Source organism: Hipposideros armiger, unplaced genomic scaffold (genome assembly GCF_001890085.2).
Source record: "Hipposideros armiger isolate ML-2016 unplaced genomic scaffold, ASM189008v1 scaffold_676, whole genome shotgun sequence".
Taxonomy (NCBI): domain Eukaryota; kingdom Metazoa; phylum Chordata; class Mammalia; order Chiroptera; family Hipposideridae; genus Hipposideros; species Hipposideros armiger.
Window position 1 is genome coordinate 253,104 of NW_017732026.1, and position 19,243 is coordinate 272,346.

Here is a 19,243-nt window from a genome sequence, read left to right on the forward strand (position 1 = left end):
ACATGGGTGTACCGACAAGACACTGAAACAAAACATCCAAGTGTACAATGGAAGTCAGCCAATTCTCCACAACCAAAAAAGTTCCATCAGTCCAAATCAAGAGTCAAAACGATGCTGCTAACCTTTTTTAATATCAGATGGATTATTCATTATCAGTTTGTACCAAATGGACAAATAGTTAACCAAGTTTACTATTTGGAAGTGCTGAATGGGCTGCGTGAAAGAGTTAGATGAAAACAACCTGAACTCTTCTCCAACAATTAATGGCTCTTGCATGACAATGCACCAGCTCACATGGCACTCACTGTCTGTGAGGGCGTTTTTAGTCAGTAAACAAATAAATGTATTGGAACACACTCCCTACTCACCTGATCTGGCCTCCAATGGCTTCTTCCTTTAGCCAAAGATAAAGGAAATATTGAAAGGAAGATATTTTCGGGACAACAAGGATAATAATACGACTACAACTCTGATGGCCATTCTAGAGAAACAGTTCCAAAATTGCTTTGAAGGGTGGACTAGGCGCTGGCATTGGTGCATAGCTTCCCAAGGGGAGTACTTCAAAGGTGACCATAGTGATATTCAGCAATGAGGTATGTCAGACTTTTTCTAGGATGAGTTCGTGAACTTAATTGTCAGTCCTCATATGTAGATTATTCTTGATCTCATCCCATTCTCTCTCACTCATCACATATAGAAAAAAAATGTTTATCTTTCTTTTTTGGGAGAAAATTTTTACAACTAAAAAAATAGCATTTAATACTATAAATATAAGTGTAAACCTAATTACACATATCCCTATAAATTAGTGATAGGCTGGGACAGGCTCTATATCTGTTGTTACAGATCTCCTCTCACCTTTTTATTATTACATAGTTCTCTGATGTATGGATATACCACCATTAATTCAACTAGCCTCCAGTGGTGCACATCTCAAATAATGCTGTAGTAATTTACTGTGTGCATATATTTGTTTGTTGTGTAGGAAACTATCTTTAGGATATATTCTTCCATAAGGGAAGACTTATTTTGCACATCTACCTGCAACATACAATATAAGGTACCGGTTTTCCCATTAATTGTTATAGAATATGTTTTTCAGTGTTTTAGTCTTTGTTAATCTGATAGATGGGAAATGGTGCTGTGGTAGGCACTATGGTATGTTAACTGGAACTCCCTTATGAAAGAAAGGACCTACTTCACTCTTGGTTACAGTGCTGCTGAAAGAAGGCCCTCAGCTGTCAGTCTTCTTTGGGGATTGCCTGGATTGAAGATAATGGCCTCATCCAAGATCATACATCTTTTCAAGGGTGGCCCCAGTCCAAGGACAACCTGATATATATTGGAGCATAGAAGCCCAGGCTTTTTTCCTAAATGTGGAATTCCTCTGAAAAACCATCCCAGTCCAGAACTCTCTGTGTGGTCAGCTGAGCCCTTCATTTAGATGACATTGAAGCTCAAATCTTCTGCCTGATCTTACTTTTTTCTCCTCCTCTCCAAAGTCATTGATCTCCTCTGTAATATTGCCCTACAGGCTAATCATTTTACAGTTGTCTTCCTATGAAACTCAACTTGTGACAGGTATATGGGTGTAATTTTATTTTGCATTTCTTTTCTTAAAAGAGTTTCATATATCATATATATATCATATATATGATATCCCATTTGCATAATTTTTTATCTAACTTTGTTAATATTTGTTTATGCCATCAATCAGATAATTTTCTTTATATTTTGGTCTTTTTATTTTATTTATTTTATTATTATTATTTTTTTAGATTTTTTTTATTGGGGAATTGCGGGGAGGGGAACAGCGCTGGGGAATTGGGGAAAGGGGAACAGACAAGTTGCTGTCGTTTTGTTCTTCAATCTAGTTGTGGAGGACGTTGCTTCACTGGCCCAAGCTGGCACCATCATTGTGCTCTTCTCTGGTGAGTAGGATCAGTCGCCGGCTTCTGGATGGCCACTCACTGCGGCTACTGGCCGCTCATGCTGGCTGCTGGCTACACACGGTAGCCCATGGCAACCCACTGCCACAGGGACTGCAGCCTACGCCACCGCCGGCGACTCATGGCAGCCCAGCTCCAGGTTGAGCTGTTGTTCAGCATCTTAGCTGTGGAGGGCAGTGTCACTGGCCCTCCTATGTGGGATCCGAACCGGGGCCCTCTGGCATCCCAAGCGAGTTCTTAACCATCGCGCCACTCGGCCGGCCCAGGTCTTTTTATTTTTTAAAGAGCTCTTTATATCTTTATATTCACTTATATAATATACATGCTACCAATTTGTTCTGGTTTATCATTTTATGTTTACATTGGTTATGGTAATGTTTTTCCCAAAGGGTTTTTTTTTTCTAATCTTTATAAAACGAAATTTATAAAAATATTCTTTTTTTTTCAATTAAAGTTTATTGGGGTGACAATGGTTAGTAAAGTTACATAGGTTTCAGGAGTACAATTCTGTAATACATCATCTATATATCACACTGTGTGCTCACCATCCAGAGTCAGTTCTTCTTCCATCACCATATATTTGATCCCGTTTACCTTCGTCTACCACCCCCCACCCACTTACCCTCTGGTAACCACTAGATTATTGTCTGTGTCTATGACCCTCATACACTGTTGGTAAGAATGCAGATTGGTGCAGCCACTATGGAGGTCCTTCAAAAAATTAAGAATAGAATTACCATAAGACCCAGCAATCTCTCTCCGGGATATCTATGCCAAAATTCTGAAAAAAATTTATCCATAAAGATATATGTGCTCTGATGTTCATTGCAGCTTTATTTACAGTGGCCAAGACACAGAAACAACCAAACTGTCCTTTGATAGATGATTGGATAAAGAAGTTGTGGTATATATGCACAATGGGATACTATTCTGTCATAAGAAAAGATGAAATAGTGCCATTTGCCACAACATGGATGGATCTTGAGCTTATTATGCTAAGTGAAAAAAAGTCAGACAGAAAAAGCTGAGAACCATATGATTTCACTGATATGTGGAATATAAAACTGAAAACAACAAAGGGACAAGACAAACAAATAAAGAAACAAAATATTCTTATATTATTTCTGAGTGCTGATGCATAGTTTAAAAGGCTTTCTTTCAGCCAAGATAACAAAGAATTTACTGATGTCTTCGAGTATATGTGAAGTTTTAGTTTTTAAAATTAGAGTTTTGATCATTTTGGAGTTATGGTGGTAGTATGGAAGTACTGTTATTTTTTTCCTAACACATATTCAGATTTCCAAAGCTATTTTATTTAAAAAAAGTTCATTTACTCCAGTGGTTTTGAAATGTCATCTTTACTATATATCAAATTTCCATATGTACCTGAGTCTACTTATCTACTATCTATGCTATTTCATTAGTCTCTGTTTATTCATGTCACAATATTACACATTTTTAATTATAGACTCTTTTTAACATCCACATTATATAAAACTCATCAGTGTTCATTGTTTTTTGTTTTTTGTTTTTTTTGGATTTCCCTAGATATTAATGCATGTTTCCTTTTACAAATGAACTTAAAAATAAGGCTATCAAGTTCAGGCAAATAAAAATTGTTGGAATTTCTAATCGGGTTAATATTAAGTTTATAATCAATACTGAGATTTTTATGATCTTCGGTTACTCCATCCAAGAACAAGGATATCTTCCCATTGATTCAAATCTACTTTATATATTTCAGGAATGTTTTAAAATTGTCCTCATACAGGTTTTATACATGTCATTCCACATATAGTTCATTTTAATATTTATTATGAAGTATTTTATATTTTGTTGCTATTTTGAAAAGGGCTTTCTTTTTCATTATGCTAATTGGTTATTGTTTGCATATATGAAAGCTACTATTTCTGTATGCTGAATATTTATAGTGCTATCTCACTGAATACTTTTCCAAATCTTATGCCTGGTTGTTTATTCTCATCTGATTTACATGGACTAGTACCTCCAACACAATATTACATAGTAGTGGAGGTAGCATGCATCCTTTCTTGTTCCTGACCTTAATGAAAATGCCACTGTATTGACTTTTGGGATGAAGTATAGATGTTTTATCATGTTTACTCATAGACACAGACAATAGTTCAGTGGTTACAAGAGGGTAAGGGGGGAGGGAGGTGCTAGATGAGGGTAAAGAGGGTCAAATATATGGCGATGGAAGGAGCAATGGCTCTAGGTGGTGAACACACAACGTGATATATATTACATGTATTACAGAATTGTACACTTGAAACCTATGTAATTTTACTCACCATTGTCGCCTGCAATAAATTTTAATAAAAAAAGAGAAATTATCCACCAATTCCTATATTTTTCTATTTTTAAAATAAGTAATTGGTATTAAATTTTGTAAAAGGCTTTTACAGCACTATAAAAATATCCATGCTGTTGGGATAATTTAAATTGTGTTGGCATTACCTTTGAAAGTCTGGTAAGATTCTCTATGAAATCATGTGGGCTTGGGGCTCATTTGTGGTATAGTTCTTTATAGTATTCAATTTCTTCTCTCATTAGGCAGTTTAAGCTTTGTATCTCTCCTGAGGACAGTTTAGGCTAAGTGTATTTTCTCATTTCATCTAAGTTTTCAAATTAATTGGCAAAATAGAGTTCTGCAAAATACTCTCATGATCTATTAAAATGTCCCTTATTTAATTTCCCACTAGCCATTTCTAATTTTGTATAAGTTTGTTTTCTGCTTCTTTTTCATTGATTGGTTCAGCATATTCTTTCTCTTTTTTTTCTTCTGTCTCCCTCTGTCTCTGTCTCTCTGTCTGTCTCTCTCTGTGTTGTTTTCAGAGAGTAGGCAATTTTTTTCATATATTAGTTCTACATTTTCCTGTTTATAACCTATTTCATTTCTGCTTCAAGCTTTATTATATCCACTTTTCTAATTTATGTTTTTTTCCTAATAATTTTCTAGCTATCATATTTGAGATGAGAATTCAACACATTTAATTTCATTCTTCCATTTTCATTTTTATAAGTTTGTAGAGCTATGATTTTTATTCTGATAACTGATTCTGATATGAATGGTTGTCATTCTTATTATTATTACTATTTTATAAATTGTGCAATTTTAGTTTGAATTCTCCAAGGATTTGATTAAGTAGATTTAGTATTTTTTTTTAAATTTCTAGTTGGAGAACGCATTAAACATGTTTTATTGCTTTCTAGGCTTGTTACATTGTGATTATAGCATGCTTTTATATAATTTCTAATTTGTAAAAATAAACCTCCATATTTTGTTCTTTATCAACATCTTGGACTTTCCAGGATGTAGATGCATAAGGGTGGTAAAAGATTAAGTGATGCATTAGAGTTCTATTAATAGCACCCTAAGGGGCAGTGTCCCTGAAGAGTATTATTAGTAGTACGCTAAGAACTAGTACCCAAGGAGCACCCCTAACTAGTACCCCTAAGGTGGTGCTTATAAGAGTATATCTATATATTCTGAAAGCTAAGAATTTTTTTAAGCAGGCCCTTAATTTCTGTCAGTAGTTACCACCTTCTCCTTTGACAAGAGATGCCTCTCTCCATCAAGATTTTTTTTCTCTTTTTCATGGATGATAATTAAAAAAACAAAAACAAAAACAAACCCCCAAAAGAACAACAAAAAAAATGCTGTCATATTTTTTATGGTTTTGTGCATATTCAAACTACTTTATTTTGATTCTTTGTCTCAATGCTGATTTTTAAAAGGAATGTTACTAATGTTTCACTGTGGATTATGCTATATTAGCTAAACTTTTGGTGAATGCCTTTATCGGCTTAGGAATGTTGCTTTTATTCTTAAATTTCTAAGTTCTTTGTGGATTTTGTTGAATGCATTGGGTCTTGTTTCTGCATCTATTAGGATGATTATAATTTTCATATAGATGCAAATGTAGTGAATTATAGACATTAAAATTTTAATCACATTTAGCTTTCTGTGAGAAAAAAAACTTAGTCATTTTTAAAATCCATTGAGAAATTCAATTTCCCAATATTTGGTTTAGGAGTTTTTAGCTGACCTGTAATTGTCCTTTCTCATACTGTGTTTATTTGGTTTTGGTTATAAGATAATACCCGTGTTATAAAATGTATTGAAAAATATTCTGTCTTTTTCTCTTTTCTTAATATGTTTCTACAAAATTATGTGTGCTTCTTGAATGTTTGGCAGAACCCACCTTTAAAATCCACCTGTATTGATGTGAAGAAGTGTTAAAACACTAATTCCATTTCTTTAATATTATGGGACAATTCAGATTATCTGTTTCTTAAATCAAATCTGGTATTCTTTTTCCTAGAATTTATCCATTTCACTCAAGTTTTCAAGTGTGTTGACATTAGTTATTCATATTATTTTGAAACGCATTTTTAAATGTGAAGTTACGTCTCTTCCTTTCCTTTACTTATATTTTTTAGGGCTTGCCTATTTTTTAAATTAACCTGAATAGGCACTATAGATTTAATTATTTTCCCAAAGGACCCATTATTTATTTTGCCAAACCTCTTTATTTTATCTTTGCTTTCCAGTTCATTAAATTCTACTATTGTACTTCTCATTTCTTTCCTTCAATTGCATTGTCTTCAGAGAATGTAATACATTAGCTAAGTAAAACTTCAAATGCATTTTTGATATAAATATATCCAGAATCTACTGTTTTTGATGTGGGAAAGTTTTATTGAATTATCTACTTCATTATGCTACTGGAAGTAGAGACTAAAAGGTCATTCTATTGGGTTGTCGGAAAAGTCATGACGCATTTTTGCAATGAAAAACATAAAAAATACGTCATGACTTTTCCGACAGCCCAATATATTCCACTATGCATACATAGTATTAGAATCTTTCTTCAGAAAAGTCTTGGGCCGGCAGAGTGGCTCAGTTGGTTAAGAGCTTGCTCAAAGGTTTGAGCTCTGAGCAACAGGGGTTTGAGTCCGGCCTGAGCTGAGCTGCCGCTGAGCTGCCAACAGGTGGCAGGATGGCTCAGCTAAAAAGACAAAAAAACAAAACAATAAAAAAGTCTCTATGTCTTGGTATACTTCTGTATTTTGACATTTCCCCAAATTGTCTGTTTCTTACTCTTAAAGAGAATTATTTAGACTTCTAGCTGTTTAAGTTTAACAAAAAGCATATGACCTCATTTTAACATTTTTTTTACACTTTCTGATTCATTATAACACTTTACAAGTATTTGCTGAATAAAATTATAAATGGAAAGATGAAACAGAATTTCTGAGATTTGAGATAGGTATAAGCCCAAAGGCTGGCATGGAGGTCTGAAGTCACATATTTTATTGCCAAATTCCCAAAGGAAAACACCCCACTAAATGGTTCCCCTTACTCATTTCTAGATCCTACTTTGAATGAGCCAAGGGTAGGACACTAAGATCTTATGATTTTAATGCATCTTTTTTGCCCAATTTCAAGATAAAAAAATATCAAAACATTAAAAAGTAAAGAAACTTTGCTAGGCTTTTGTACACATTTTGGTTCAGAGATTTGTTGGTTGATTATATTTTCTTTGTTTTTTAGGTAGTTTTGTTATTTGTGTGTGTGTGTTAAACACAGAGGAGTGGCCACATTAAAAGTGATCATAAGTAGAAAAGAGAGGGAAAAAAGAAATAAAGAAAAAAAACAAAGAAAAAAACAAACAAAGTGATCATAAGCAAAAATCCAATGTTTTGAAAAATATCTGACACACAGTGTATGCAGGAACAAACATTGCACATTATTCATTTCAATAATGCCTTTAAGATCTAAATACAGAGGGTGTCAAAAATATCTATACATTTTAAGAAAGGAAAACTGTATTAAAATTGTAATACTTAATATATACTGATAACAAAAGATGAATACAAGTTGCATTTGACTTCTGCAATTACAAGAGGTGCTCAATGTGGTTACCATCAGCGTCCAGACACTGCTGATTATGACAAACTACTGCTTGAGCAACGTTGACCAAAGTGTCTACTTGTGTATGTTTTTTTGGCACCCCTGGTATTATGCTTCTAAGTGTAGGACCTAAAGATCTCTTGCTGAATGAAAGCCATAATAACAACCTCACAACCTTTGGATTTTACTTCAAACATCTGTAATTGCCTTGCTCACTTTCTCTCTGCCCAGGGCAAATCTGGTCTAGGGAATAAGTTTGAACAACATTTCACATATAATGTCATAGAATATTTTTATAGTTATGTATAGTTAATATACAAGGGATTATATCATAGCAGTGAGCATATTAAGTTTGATCTGAACTCTAGGTGTATATTCCCAGCACTAATCAGAATATGGTAGACAATCACAAAGCAAGCTCAAAATAAATATCAAGGGACTTAACTGTCTTCATGAGGGGGTGTCTGTATCTCAATTGGTTTTCCATCCACCTTCAGCAGAAATACAATCACAGGCAAGATAATTTAACAAAGCAGGAAAGAATAATCACTTTTACTCCAAAGTAATAATTCTTTCTGTGCAACCATGATCTCTATTATATTAACTTGTAGAATGGAAACAATGATTATGACAATGAAACCATAGTGGACTTTTGACATGACAACTGGCGATATACTTTAAATTGAACTTATATTTCACTTTTAGTTTTAGAATAAACAGCAGTAAAATTAGTGATTTCATTCATTCTCAAAGTAGGGCTGAAAACACAAGATATGCTGATAGAGTTGTTATTTAGGACATTAGACATCAGATGCCTCTCCTTTAATTGGTGCAGATTTGATCTTACTCAATAAATTAACTATTAATTTTTTATTTCTATTTTCAAGTTGGAAATATATTGGTACTAATAAAAGTTTAACAACAAATGTGCTTTTTACCTTATTTTTACATAGTTCATTCAAAATTCTTATGTTCTGTTTAACTTTAGAGCTTCTAGATAAGGGAAACATGTTTAAAAATAGCATGATTTAATTTACTGTCTATTCATCACATGAGGTGAACTAATTGTTTTCAGACAATGTTCTAATCAGATATAGCAGTGAAATTTAATGAAAAATTGTATTGGGTTGATTAGGTGGTAGAATTGTAGATTGGGGGCATGTTATTTTCTATATTATTTGTAATGAATAATGGCATTTAAAATTGTTCCAAGTGAAATTATCAGCTCTCATGAGCAAAACTTAGTATTGCTGCATAGAGAAAAGTGAATGGATTCACTAGCATACATAATTTTTCATTTAACACAATTTTGAAAGGTGACAGGTAATTGCTTATGCTTATGAATCTGAACACTTAACAAGATTGAAACACTGTTTACCCCATATTTGAGAGAAAAAGTTGGCCATATTTTTGAGAAAAAAACTTTCTCTTAATTGTGGACTGTATTGCAAGATGTAGGATGTTATAATTTCAAATATGGGAATCTCAAAATTTAGAAGTCTACATAAGGAATGCTGCAAAGGAAAGGGGAGGAAGCTATATCTGACATGATCAAAAGTTTAATGGTCTGAAGTGAGGTAAAAGAAGTTTTGCATCATTGTTTGATTATGGAACTGCATAAACTGATATTAATACTGCATACTCTACTCAGAAGAACAATTATTTTAGCCATATAGATTTTTGGAAAGGTCAATTTTCACTTTTATTAATATTGTCATTATGAAATGTATGAGTAGAAAAAATGCTCACAAGTTCTGCTTTAACTTATTCATATTGAAAGTAATCTAGCAATATATATTTAACTGTATAGATAGATGGATAGATAGATAGATATAGATATATAGTTACTTTTGATGAAGAAACTTGAGTTCTCCTAATCAAAACTAAAGAAATGATCCAGAATATAAAGAAGCTTTATGAACAGTGACATTTATAATTATAATAATTGCCACTAAATTAAACATTGAACAACAATGATTAACTATGTACATATTAATATTAATCTTCTAAATAATTGTTTTTTAAAATTATGTATCATTATGGGAAAAGTAGGCTTTAAATTAAAATTAAAATTTAAAATATCAGGATGAAATACTGCAGTTTACATAAAATTACAATCATGAGAAGACTAGAGGAAAACACATGAATTGCTTCTACTTTTATTTTCTGAAATTACCTTAACCAGGATCACTTTTGTAAATGAGAAATAAAAAAAAAAGCACTAAAATATTTATAATGCCAAACATCACTCTCTATAGTAAAAATAACCTGAAAGCACTAATTTTGTAGGTTGGTCTCTAATTGATGGTTTTTATCTACCTAGCCATTATGTAAGAAAGAAAAATGTTTGCAAAATTTTACTAATTTCATTTAGTAAGATACTTCAAACATATAAACATATCCTCAGCTAATGGGGAAGCACTAAAATACAGCTACATATCAAGTATGTATAGCTAAGCATCAAGGTGTTGTTCTTCCTGACTGCCAGCTGCCAAGTTCTCTCCCTGCCATTTCTCACTTTCTGGGATGGTCAGTTTTAAGTGGAATCCTCTCACATGTCAAGGGAAGAAGAGAGGGTAAAAAGTCAGCACTGTTGGTATGCATAACCCTTTAGACTGCATATTATACAGTTTTGGAAGAACCAATTTGCACTCCTTATCTAAACCTAAACAAATGCGTATGTACACATATGTTTTGCCTGGGTATCTTTTGACATCTATAAATGTATTTTTGTGGGAATCATCATAAACAGAAACAAGTGTGCATAAGAACGCTTATATCTGAATAAATTATAATATAAAAATATTAGAAATAATTTTGACGATTATAATAGATTCATTTAAATACAGTATAGTATATTTACTTGATGGAATGTTGAACAGCTATTAAAATCACATTTAAGAATAATATTAAATAAAAAATTACATTTAAATGATGTCATAAAATGTTCATAAACAATTTTTAAATGCTACAAATTTATATATATATTTATTGTACTCTTTAAAAGAAAAATGATACACTTTAATATAAAAAGAAATTTAAAATATATACACCAATTGATTTACAGTGTGAGAGTATGGGATGATAAGATTTTGTTTGATATTATATACTCTTGTTCAATTTATGTTTTAGAATTTTACATTTTTATAGTGTGTATATATGTCAATATGTTGATCATAAACAATTCATGAAAGAGCTTTTTTGATGGCTATTAAAAATTGAGGCAAGGGGATTCAAGCTATTTACTAAAATTGTGTGTGTGTGTGTGTGTGTGTGTGTGTGTGCATGTGTGTGTTTGTGTGTGTGTGTGTATGTGTGTGAACAGGTATAAATTGCATCTACCTAAGCACTGTCCTCTGAATCATTAACAAAGTAAATTAATTTCAGCCATATTGCCAAAATATCCATAAATAATCATGCAGTCATGTTTATTTCTCAGTGATGCAAACCACAAATTGTCGGAACTGCAATCAGAATAGATCAAAATGTTTTTTATTTCAGTGAAAGCTTAGCTGTAATCGCCATATAGAAGCAAAACAAAGTAAATACATCTGCTCTATGAATGCGTTCTGTTCTGAACATTTTAGAAACAATGAGTTAGACTGCATGTCAGGCTCATTTGACTGGGGGGACAAAAGTCTTCTCAAGACTTACAAAGAAACTTTGTTAGGGGCATAAATATCTCAGTTCCTATATGCCACCATCACCAGTCATCCCCAGTTCCACACTTTTTATATACTATTCCTCTTTATAACTTGTTGAATAGGTAGTATATCTTGGAAATGTACATAGTATAATGATGTATTATACACATTTACCTACTCTTCATTATATCTTGTAAATAGTCACAATTTGTATGTAATTTTGACCACTTTGGATTTTACACAGCTCCTTGAATATAAAATACTGGGATTTAAAAATTCAATAAAATGTCACAGTCAATTATAAGACTTTGAAAGTATGACTTAGTTTTTAGACCAAAATATCTCCCTAGTACTAATAATAGCAAAGTTTATAATTAGTTAGCAAAAGTTAATCAAGTAAAACAATTTGCTAGTGAAGTTTCTTCCAGTTCACATAAAAAAAATAATAATAAAATAAAGTTCCCTGGTTCCACCAGTCTGATGCAACCATTTAATAGCTGGGTACTGAATCACCACAATTTTTATTCATATATAAATGCATATTTATTTAGAATATAAATGTGATCACATTATATATTAGTCTACAATCTGTTTTTCCAACTTAGTGATATACTATAAAAATTAATCTACATCTCTATTATAAAAATTATGTTTCAAATTATTTACTTCAGCTTTTGTTAAAGTTAAATTTAAAATCATGACAATTATTTTAATATACAGACCTTGCACAAGTATTAAATTTAAAGATATTCAGACTAGATTTGGGGAATTCAAGGCACTGAGCTGCCCAATATAAATATGTATGCAGATAATGATAAAATCTTGAGAATATGCACAGTTCTAAGAACATAAAAATAAAGTTGCTTAGAGACCTTTTACCACATTTATATTTACTCTGTATTTTGTAAGTATGAAATTGATTCTTGGTTAGTTTGTACAACTCTCATTGAAGATTTCAATTTATATACAATGCTTTATCTTTATAAATTGTTTTTTACCTGTGAGACTAGGATACTTATTTGATTTTAAAAGAAACTTGGTTTTTCATGAATATTCGTAATTGGCAATTAGATTCAAATTGACTCATTAAACTTGTCATATTTAACCATTTGTTAATTTACTAATTTTTTTAAAATTAGACAAATTGTATAAAAAACTATTAACATTCACTTGAAGTTTAGAGAAAAAATAAGTTTTTCCCCTTTTTTTATCAGAAAGTCCATAAAAATGTAACATAGACTCTGTGTGTTTGACAGCACACACAAAAAATCTACTTTATCCTGGCTTTATAAACTCTGCATTGTATTTTCTTTGTGGGTATACCATAATTTATTCAACTATTCAATTTTTGATGGACATTTAGGTTGATTTAAGTAATTAAAAGTTTATAATATCTTGAAAGTGTTACTTGTATGAAATAGGTAATATGTATTTGTTAAATAAACAAAAAGAAATCTTTAGATTTTTCTCAGGTCCTTGAAAGTAGGGCTTAGGTACTTTTAATTTATTAAATTCTCTATCACAAGGCCCTCAACTCATAGCAAACATGTGTAGCTCACTAAATTTTGTTGAATGTTGAGATTGCTTTATGGAAAGATACAGCCTGAATTATGGCTTTGGATGGGGATCCTCTTCCTAAAATGTCCCTGAGTTGGAAATATGGCTGGACTTCACAGGCGTTAATGGTAGGTTCAGAATGTTCAACATCAAATGCTACCAAGGTTACACAAGAATTGAGCCTTCATGAACATGACGGCAATGGAACTAAACCATAGAAGCAGCACTTACCTGGTCAAGGAACATAGCTATGTGATGAAATTCTCCACGACCTCCTTGCTTAACAGGAACTGTCATAAAGAATGTGCTGCCGTCTCTGGAAAACACGGGCTCCTCGTTCTAAAATATAGAAGTGATATAACGATCTCAAACTAGCAAGTGAAATTTCTGCTGCCAACTCTTGCTAATTCATGCATGGATTAGACCAATTATTGATTTAGAATTAGTTTGGAAAATGGTCAAATTATTTAAAAAATAAGTGTACTCATATGATAGTATTTTTAAAGGGAACTCAATGATGCATTGTGTATGTGTGTGTGTGTGTGTGTGTGTGTGTGTGTGTGTGTGTGAGTGTGTGTTTAAGAGATGGGAAGGATGGAGAAGTTTCTTAAATACTTGATAAGAATGATTTACAATTAGACTAAAGACATTTTTTAAATTGGTTCAAAATGGATTTTTGTATCTTTACATAACATATGATTGTGTTTACAATTTATCCTTAAAAGATAAGGAAAACATGAACATCTGCACCAGTTTATCAAAATAATTTGTTTTTAATTTAGAAAAAAATTTAACATTCAATATTTAATATATTTCTCTGAAACCTTTTACTCAGCAACTCTAGTTACTTAAAGAAACATTTCTGATAATGTATACATACATTTATTGAAAATACAAAAACCAAAAGGCCACAAAATTGGAAGGAATCCATTGAAAATCACTTAATTCAAATTTCCCATCCTCACTGCTCACCCCTCCACAAACACAAACGCCCAGCTGATTTTTTAATTAAACTCTAGTGGCATGTTCAATCAATGGAATTGTTATTGATAATTAAATGATGGAAGCTATACATATAGATTGCTTTCTCTTGCTCCAGGGAAAATAGATTTACCTGACAAAACACTGAGTTCTTTCTTGTTGGGTTATTGAGAGTGATTATACATGTGATATAAAGAAAGGCTTTGAGGGGCCGGCTGAGTGGCTCAGTTGGTTAAGAGTTGGCTTAAGAGTACGAGCTCTGAGCAACCGGGCCGAGGTTCGATTCCCACATGGGCCAGTGATGCTGTGCCCGAGCTGAGCTGTCACTGAGTTGCCAACAGGTGGCAGGATGGCTCAGCTGGTGTCACAACAAGACTGCCTGTTCAATGGTGGGCTATGCCCACTTGCAACTAAGACTGAACTCAGCACCTTAAGCTTAGAGGCCACAAGCTGCCAACGGGAAGACAGATGGCGACTGGCGCATTCCACAACGAAGATTGAGGAACAACAACTTGGCTGGTCCCTTTCTCGAATTCCCCAATGCTGTTCCCCTCCCCCAATTCCCCAATAAAATCTTAAAAAAAAAAAAAAGGCTTTGAATGGCTTACCAGTGCTTTTAGCTGATCTCCCCCTCCACTCTTTCTGATCTCATTTTCCTCCATTCTCCAGCTTCCGTATTGTGCATGTTTCTGCTCCTAAGGCCTCTGCGCTATTTATTCCCCTAGCCTGGCCCTTTCTCTTATCTCTTTCATATCTCTGCTATACTCCACCTTATAAGTGAGGTATTTCCTGATTACCCTATGTAAAGGGTGATCTGGGAAGCCAGACCATCCAACTCTATGTGAATCTCAGCCTCCTTCACTTGCCTTTTTTATTCTTCTACAGCATCTAACACCATTCAATGTATTACATTCTATGCATGCATGCATTTTTTGCATACAATTGTGTGTGTGTGTATGTATGTAGGACACAGGTAGACAGGTAGGTAGGTAGTGTTTCTTTAGAATGTAAGCTCCATGATGCAGGAAACTTGTATTCTTCACTGCAGTGTCTCCAGGACATGGGATAGTGAATGTCATAATTGTGCTTAATAATTATTTACTGAATGAATAAGTAAACTAATAGCTATTTTAATAATCTTGGAATCTGATTCTAGCTTCATTAGTAAGAATATCCCAGGATAGAAATATAAAAATAATATTTTCCTTGTCTATTTCTTGGATACGCATGGAAATATGATATATGAAATAAATTTAGAAGCCTGAAGTAATACACAATTCAAGGATGGGAAAATTGCACTACTGGGCATATACTAAATCCTGAAAAGATTCTTGATTGAGAGAATCACATCTTTCAACTATGATAGAATCAATAATTCTGTATGTTACATCTCTTGTCCCTCTGGGATATCTCTCTCTTTGCTTTTGCACATGGGATTTCTTCTGCCTGGAACAACTTTTCTGTCTTCTTTTTTTGTGCTATTTTTACTCATTTTTTACTTAAATGCATGAAACAAAAACCATTTCCAAATTTCTGTAGTTAGAGTGTCTGTCTTAGTTAGGAAATTTCTTTTCAGAGATTCTAAAAAGTACCCTGTATTCACCTCTATCATGGTTTTCAATGCAATCTATTATATGGTTGACTTCCTTCAGAGGGGCAAGTAATAATTAAAGTAAGTTTGCAATTTTGTCTTTTTAGCTCTATTGCCTAGAACACAGTAGGTGTCCAACTCATAATTGAATAAATGAATGCATGTGTACAATGGAAAAATATTCATTATATATATATATATATATATATATATATATATATATATGTGTGTGTGTGTGTGTGTGTGTGTGTGTGTGTGTGTGTGTATATATATATATATAAAACTTTATCACACTTACTGCAACCTATTGGCTCCTTCCTTCTTCAGCAGTCTCCATTTATATTTTGCTCCAAAAAATAACTTGCTTTTTTATGATATGGGAGTATCTGAACATTCTCCTGTTTACTCATAAGTTAGTGCCCTTCTCCTCCAATTCTGGTGCCTTAGAAACGGTTCAGTAAAGGAGCAGATGGGGACTATAATTTTAGATGCATTGCTAGGCTTAACAACCTTTGCCACCAGACACTGTTTGCCTATAAACATACAGCTCTAGGCAGAACATTTTCTTATAATCAAATAAAGGAAGTGGAACCAATCTCACTGTCTACCTTAAGCACATCAGTATCTGTGACACACAGGGCAATGAATCGGAGATACTAAAGTTTATCCCTTGACCAAACAGTTTGTACACTGGTTATCCTAACTGTAAGTCTCTTGAAGTGAGGGCAGACGAGCCCAATACTATCTGCTCTTCCTATTATGCAGAAAGTCAGCACATGTGATCATTATAGTAAATTTCTAGTTGGTTTAGAAATTTCCTTCATCTCATAATTACTACCATCCTCATCTTTTAAATTTCATCAGATTCTAAGTGTTTCATGGCATTTTCTTAGAGCTTCTGGAGAAAAAGTCAACTGTGACAAATTGCCACCTGCATTTTTTACTGAATAATTGATAACTGGTTTCTTTGCTTTGAAAAATAGTTTCCATTAAACATTCATAAAATTGGTATTTAAAATGTAGATACATAATCCCAAAAGAGCATGTATTATGTTGATATATGTTAGACTATTATGAATGTCTCTGGCAAAAAAATAATAGCAAAATAGGTTTAATAATGCAGGACAAGTTAGAATGCATCAATATTCATATATTATTATTTTTCATTGTTTTTATTTTCAGTATTTAACTTAATTTTGTGAGAGTCCATTATTAGCTACAAAATCAAGGATGCCCCCCCTAAATTTCATTTTGCATATTGCCTAAGATTGAATAATTTATATGAAGACAGATGATAGAGATAGATAGATAGAGAGAGAGAGAGAGAGAGAGAGAGAGAGAGAGAGAGAGAGAGAGAGAGTTGACAGACTTGAAACTTTTTAAGAGCATGAGAAACCCAGTAAGTGAAGATAGCCAAGATAACATTGCAACTATGCTATTTTTTTTTCTCGAAGATTTTATTGGGGAACTGAGGGAGGGAAAAGCATTGGGGAAATGAGGAAGGGGAACAGACAAGTTACTGCCCTTTTGTTTNCCATTATTAGCTACAAAATCAAGGATGCCCCCCCTAAATTTCATTTTGCATATTGCCTAAGATTGAATAATTTATATGAAGACAGATGATAGAGAGAGAGAGAGAGAGAGAGAGAGAGAGAGAGAGAGAGAGAGAGAGAGAGAGAGAGATAGTTGACAGATAGATAATGTATGCCTATAGTTCAACCAAGCAAAGGTTTAGTCTGTTTACAATCCTCCTTACTTTTTCTTTTTTTTTTTCTCGAAGATTTTATTGGGGAACTGAGGGAGGGAAAAGCATTGGGGAAATGAGGAAGGGGAACAGACAAGTTACTGCCCTTTTGTTTTTCAGTCTAGTTGTGGAGGATGTTACTTCACTGGTCCATGTTGATATTGTGATCATTGCACTCTTCACGGCTGAGGCAGATTGGTTGCCAGCCATTGGAAGGCTGCTCACGGCCACTCACGCTGGCTGCTGGCTACACATGGTAGCTTATGGCAGCCCATGCTGCCTATGCTGGTGCCAGTGACTCACTGCAGCCCAGCTCCAGGTCGAGCTGTTGTTCACCATCTTAGCTGTAGAGGGTGCAGCGTCACTAGCCCTCATGTGGGATCTGAACTGGGGCCCTGCTGCTCAGAGATGTCGTCCTAGGCCAACTCTTAACCAACGAACGAGCCACTCGGCCAGTCCCTTACTTTTTTTCTTTATTCAGCATTTATTAATAGAGCTTTTCTTATAACCACATTTTGTGTCAGGCATTTGGTTTATAATGGGGTATTTCCTGAAAAAAATGAATTATCTTTCCTGTCCTTGTGAACTTAGTAAAAAAAAAAGAGAATCACAGAAATAATTATATAAGTATTAAACAAAGATTATACTTGAGTTCAAAATAACTTGTATTGGGGTATGTGATTTGGTTAGGGTGGTCAGAGGAGGTGACTTCTTAAGTAGTTGATTAAAGTGAGGTTTGCACAATGAGCAGCCTTCCCATAAGAAAGTATTTGAGAGACTCCTGTTCAGAAGAAAGGGTTCATACAAAGACATTGTGAATATGAGTTCCTAGAATGGAGAAAATTACTGAAAGGATGGTAGGACACAAAGCTGAAAAAGCTTTCAACTGAATCCTGTGTAGGCCCTTTTAAGAACATTGGTCTTTATCTGTAGAATGAAAGGATAGACAAAAATGGTTTCAGTTGTGAGAGTAAAGTATAAGGGTGATGTGGGTAGTGATAATTAAATATATATTTTGAAAAGGTCACTCAGCAAACCCACAGTGTGGAGAACAGGTTGGCAGGTGCCTGAGGGGTTGCGTGTTCACCAGTCAAGGGGAACTGCAGTACCTGTAGTTTGCCCATGGACAGTGTTTGTGAGTTGTACCAAAGTAAAATGACTTGAGATCTCTGAAAGTAAAATCAAATGTGTGGTGATGAATATATGAGTAAGCAGATAAGAATCAGAAAAGTTTCAAGAATAACTACTATATTTATGATTTCAATAGCTGGATGGATAACTATACACTTGAGTGTATAGGATAAGTAGGCATAAAACTGACTAGAAAAGAGATGTATTCAGTTTGGACCTGCAGAGTGTGCAGTTCCTTTTCTGGATTCAGGAGGCGATGACAAGCATGAATTTGGATGTTTCAGAACTACAATAAGTGAGCTGTTTGGGGCTCTACATTTGGAGGTCTCAGTGTATGGGTGGCAACTGAAACTATAGATAAGTATGACACGTAGGGAGAGACTAAAACAAAAGATTACTGTAAAAAACAAAGCAAATCAAAACCAAACCAAACACTTCTTTTTGCAAAAAGTAATGAAGGAGTTAGTAATAGAATGGGTTCAGGCATATGTGGATAATCTATTGCGTTGTCGGAAAAGTCATGACGCGTTTTTGCAATGAAAAACATAGAAAAAATACATCATGACTTTTCCGACAGCCCAATCAATATTTGTGTTTCCTTCTGAAACGTCCAGTATGACACCATGTTTTGAGACATTTGGTATTGTGATAATCTGGATTCCAGCCTCAGTTATGTCACAAATGAGCATTGTGAGCTAAGATACCTTT

The 19,243-nt window shown here is 33.6% G+C and overlaps 1 protein-coding gene across 1 annotated transcript in view; it reads right to left on the minus strand.

The window, feature by feature from the left end:
* DPP10 (dipeptidyl peptidase like 10) overlaps positions 1-19,243 on the minus strand; it is a 521,286-nt gene that overhangs the window by 50,504 nt on the left and 451,539 nt on the right. The window contains exon 12 of the mRNA XM_019626422.1: positions 13,320-13,427. Within this exon, the coding sequence (XP_019481967.1) occupies positions 13,320-13,427 (108 nt within the window). The remainder of the gene's footprint in view (positions 1-13,319; positions 13,428-19,243) is intronic.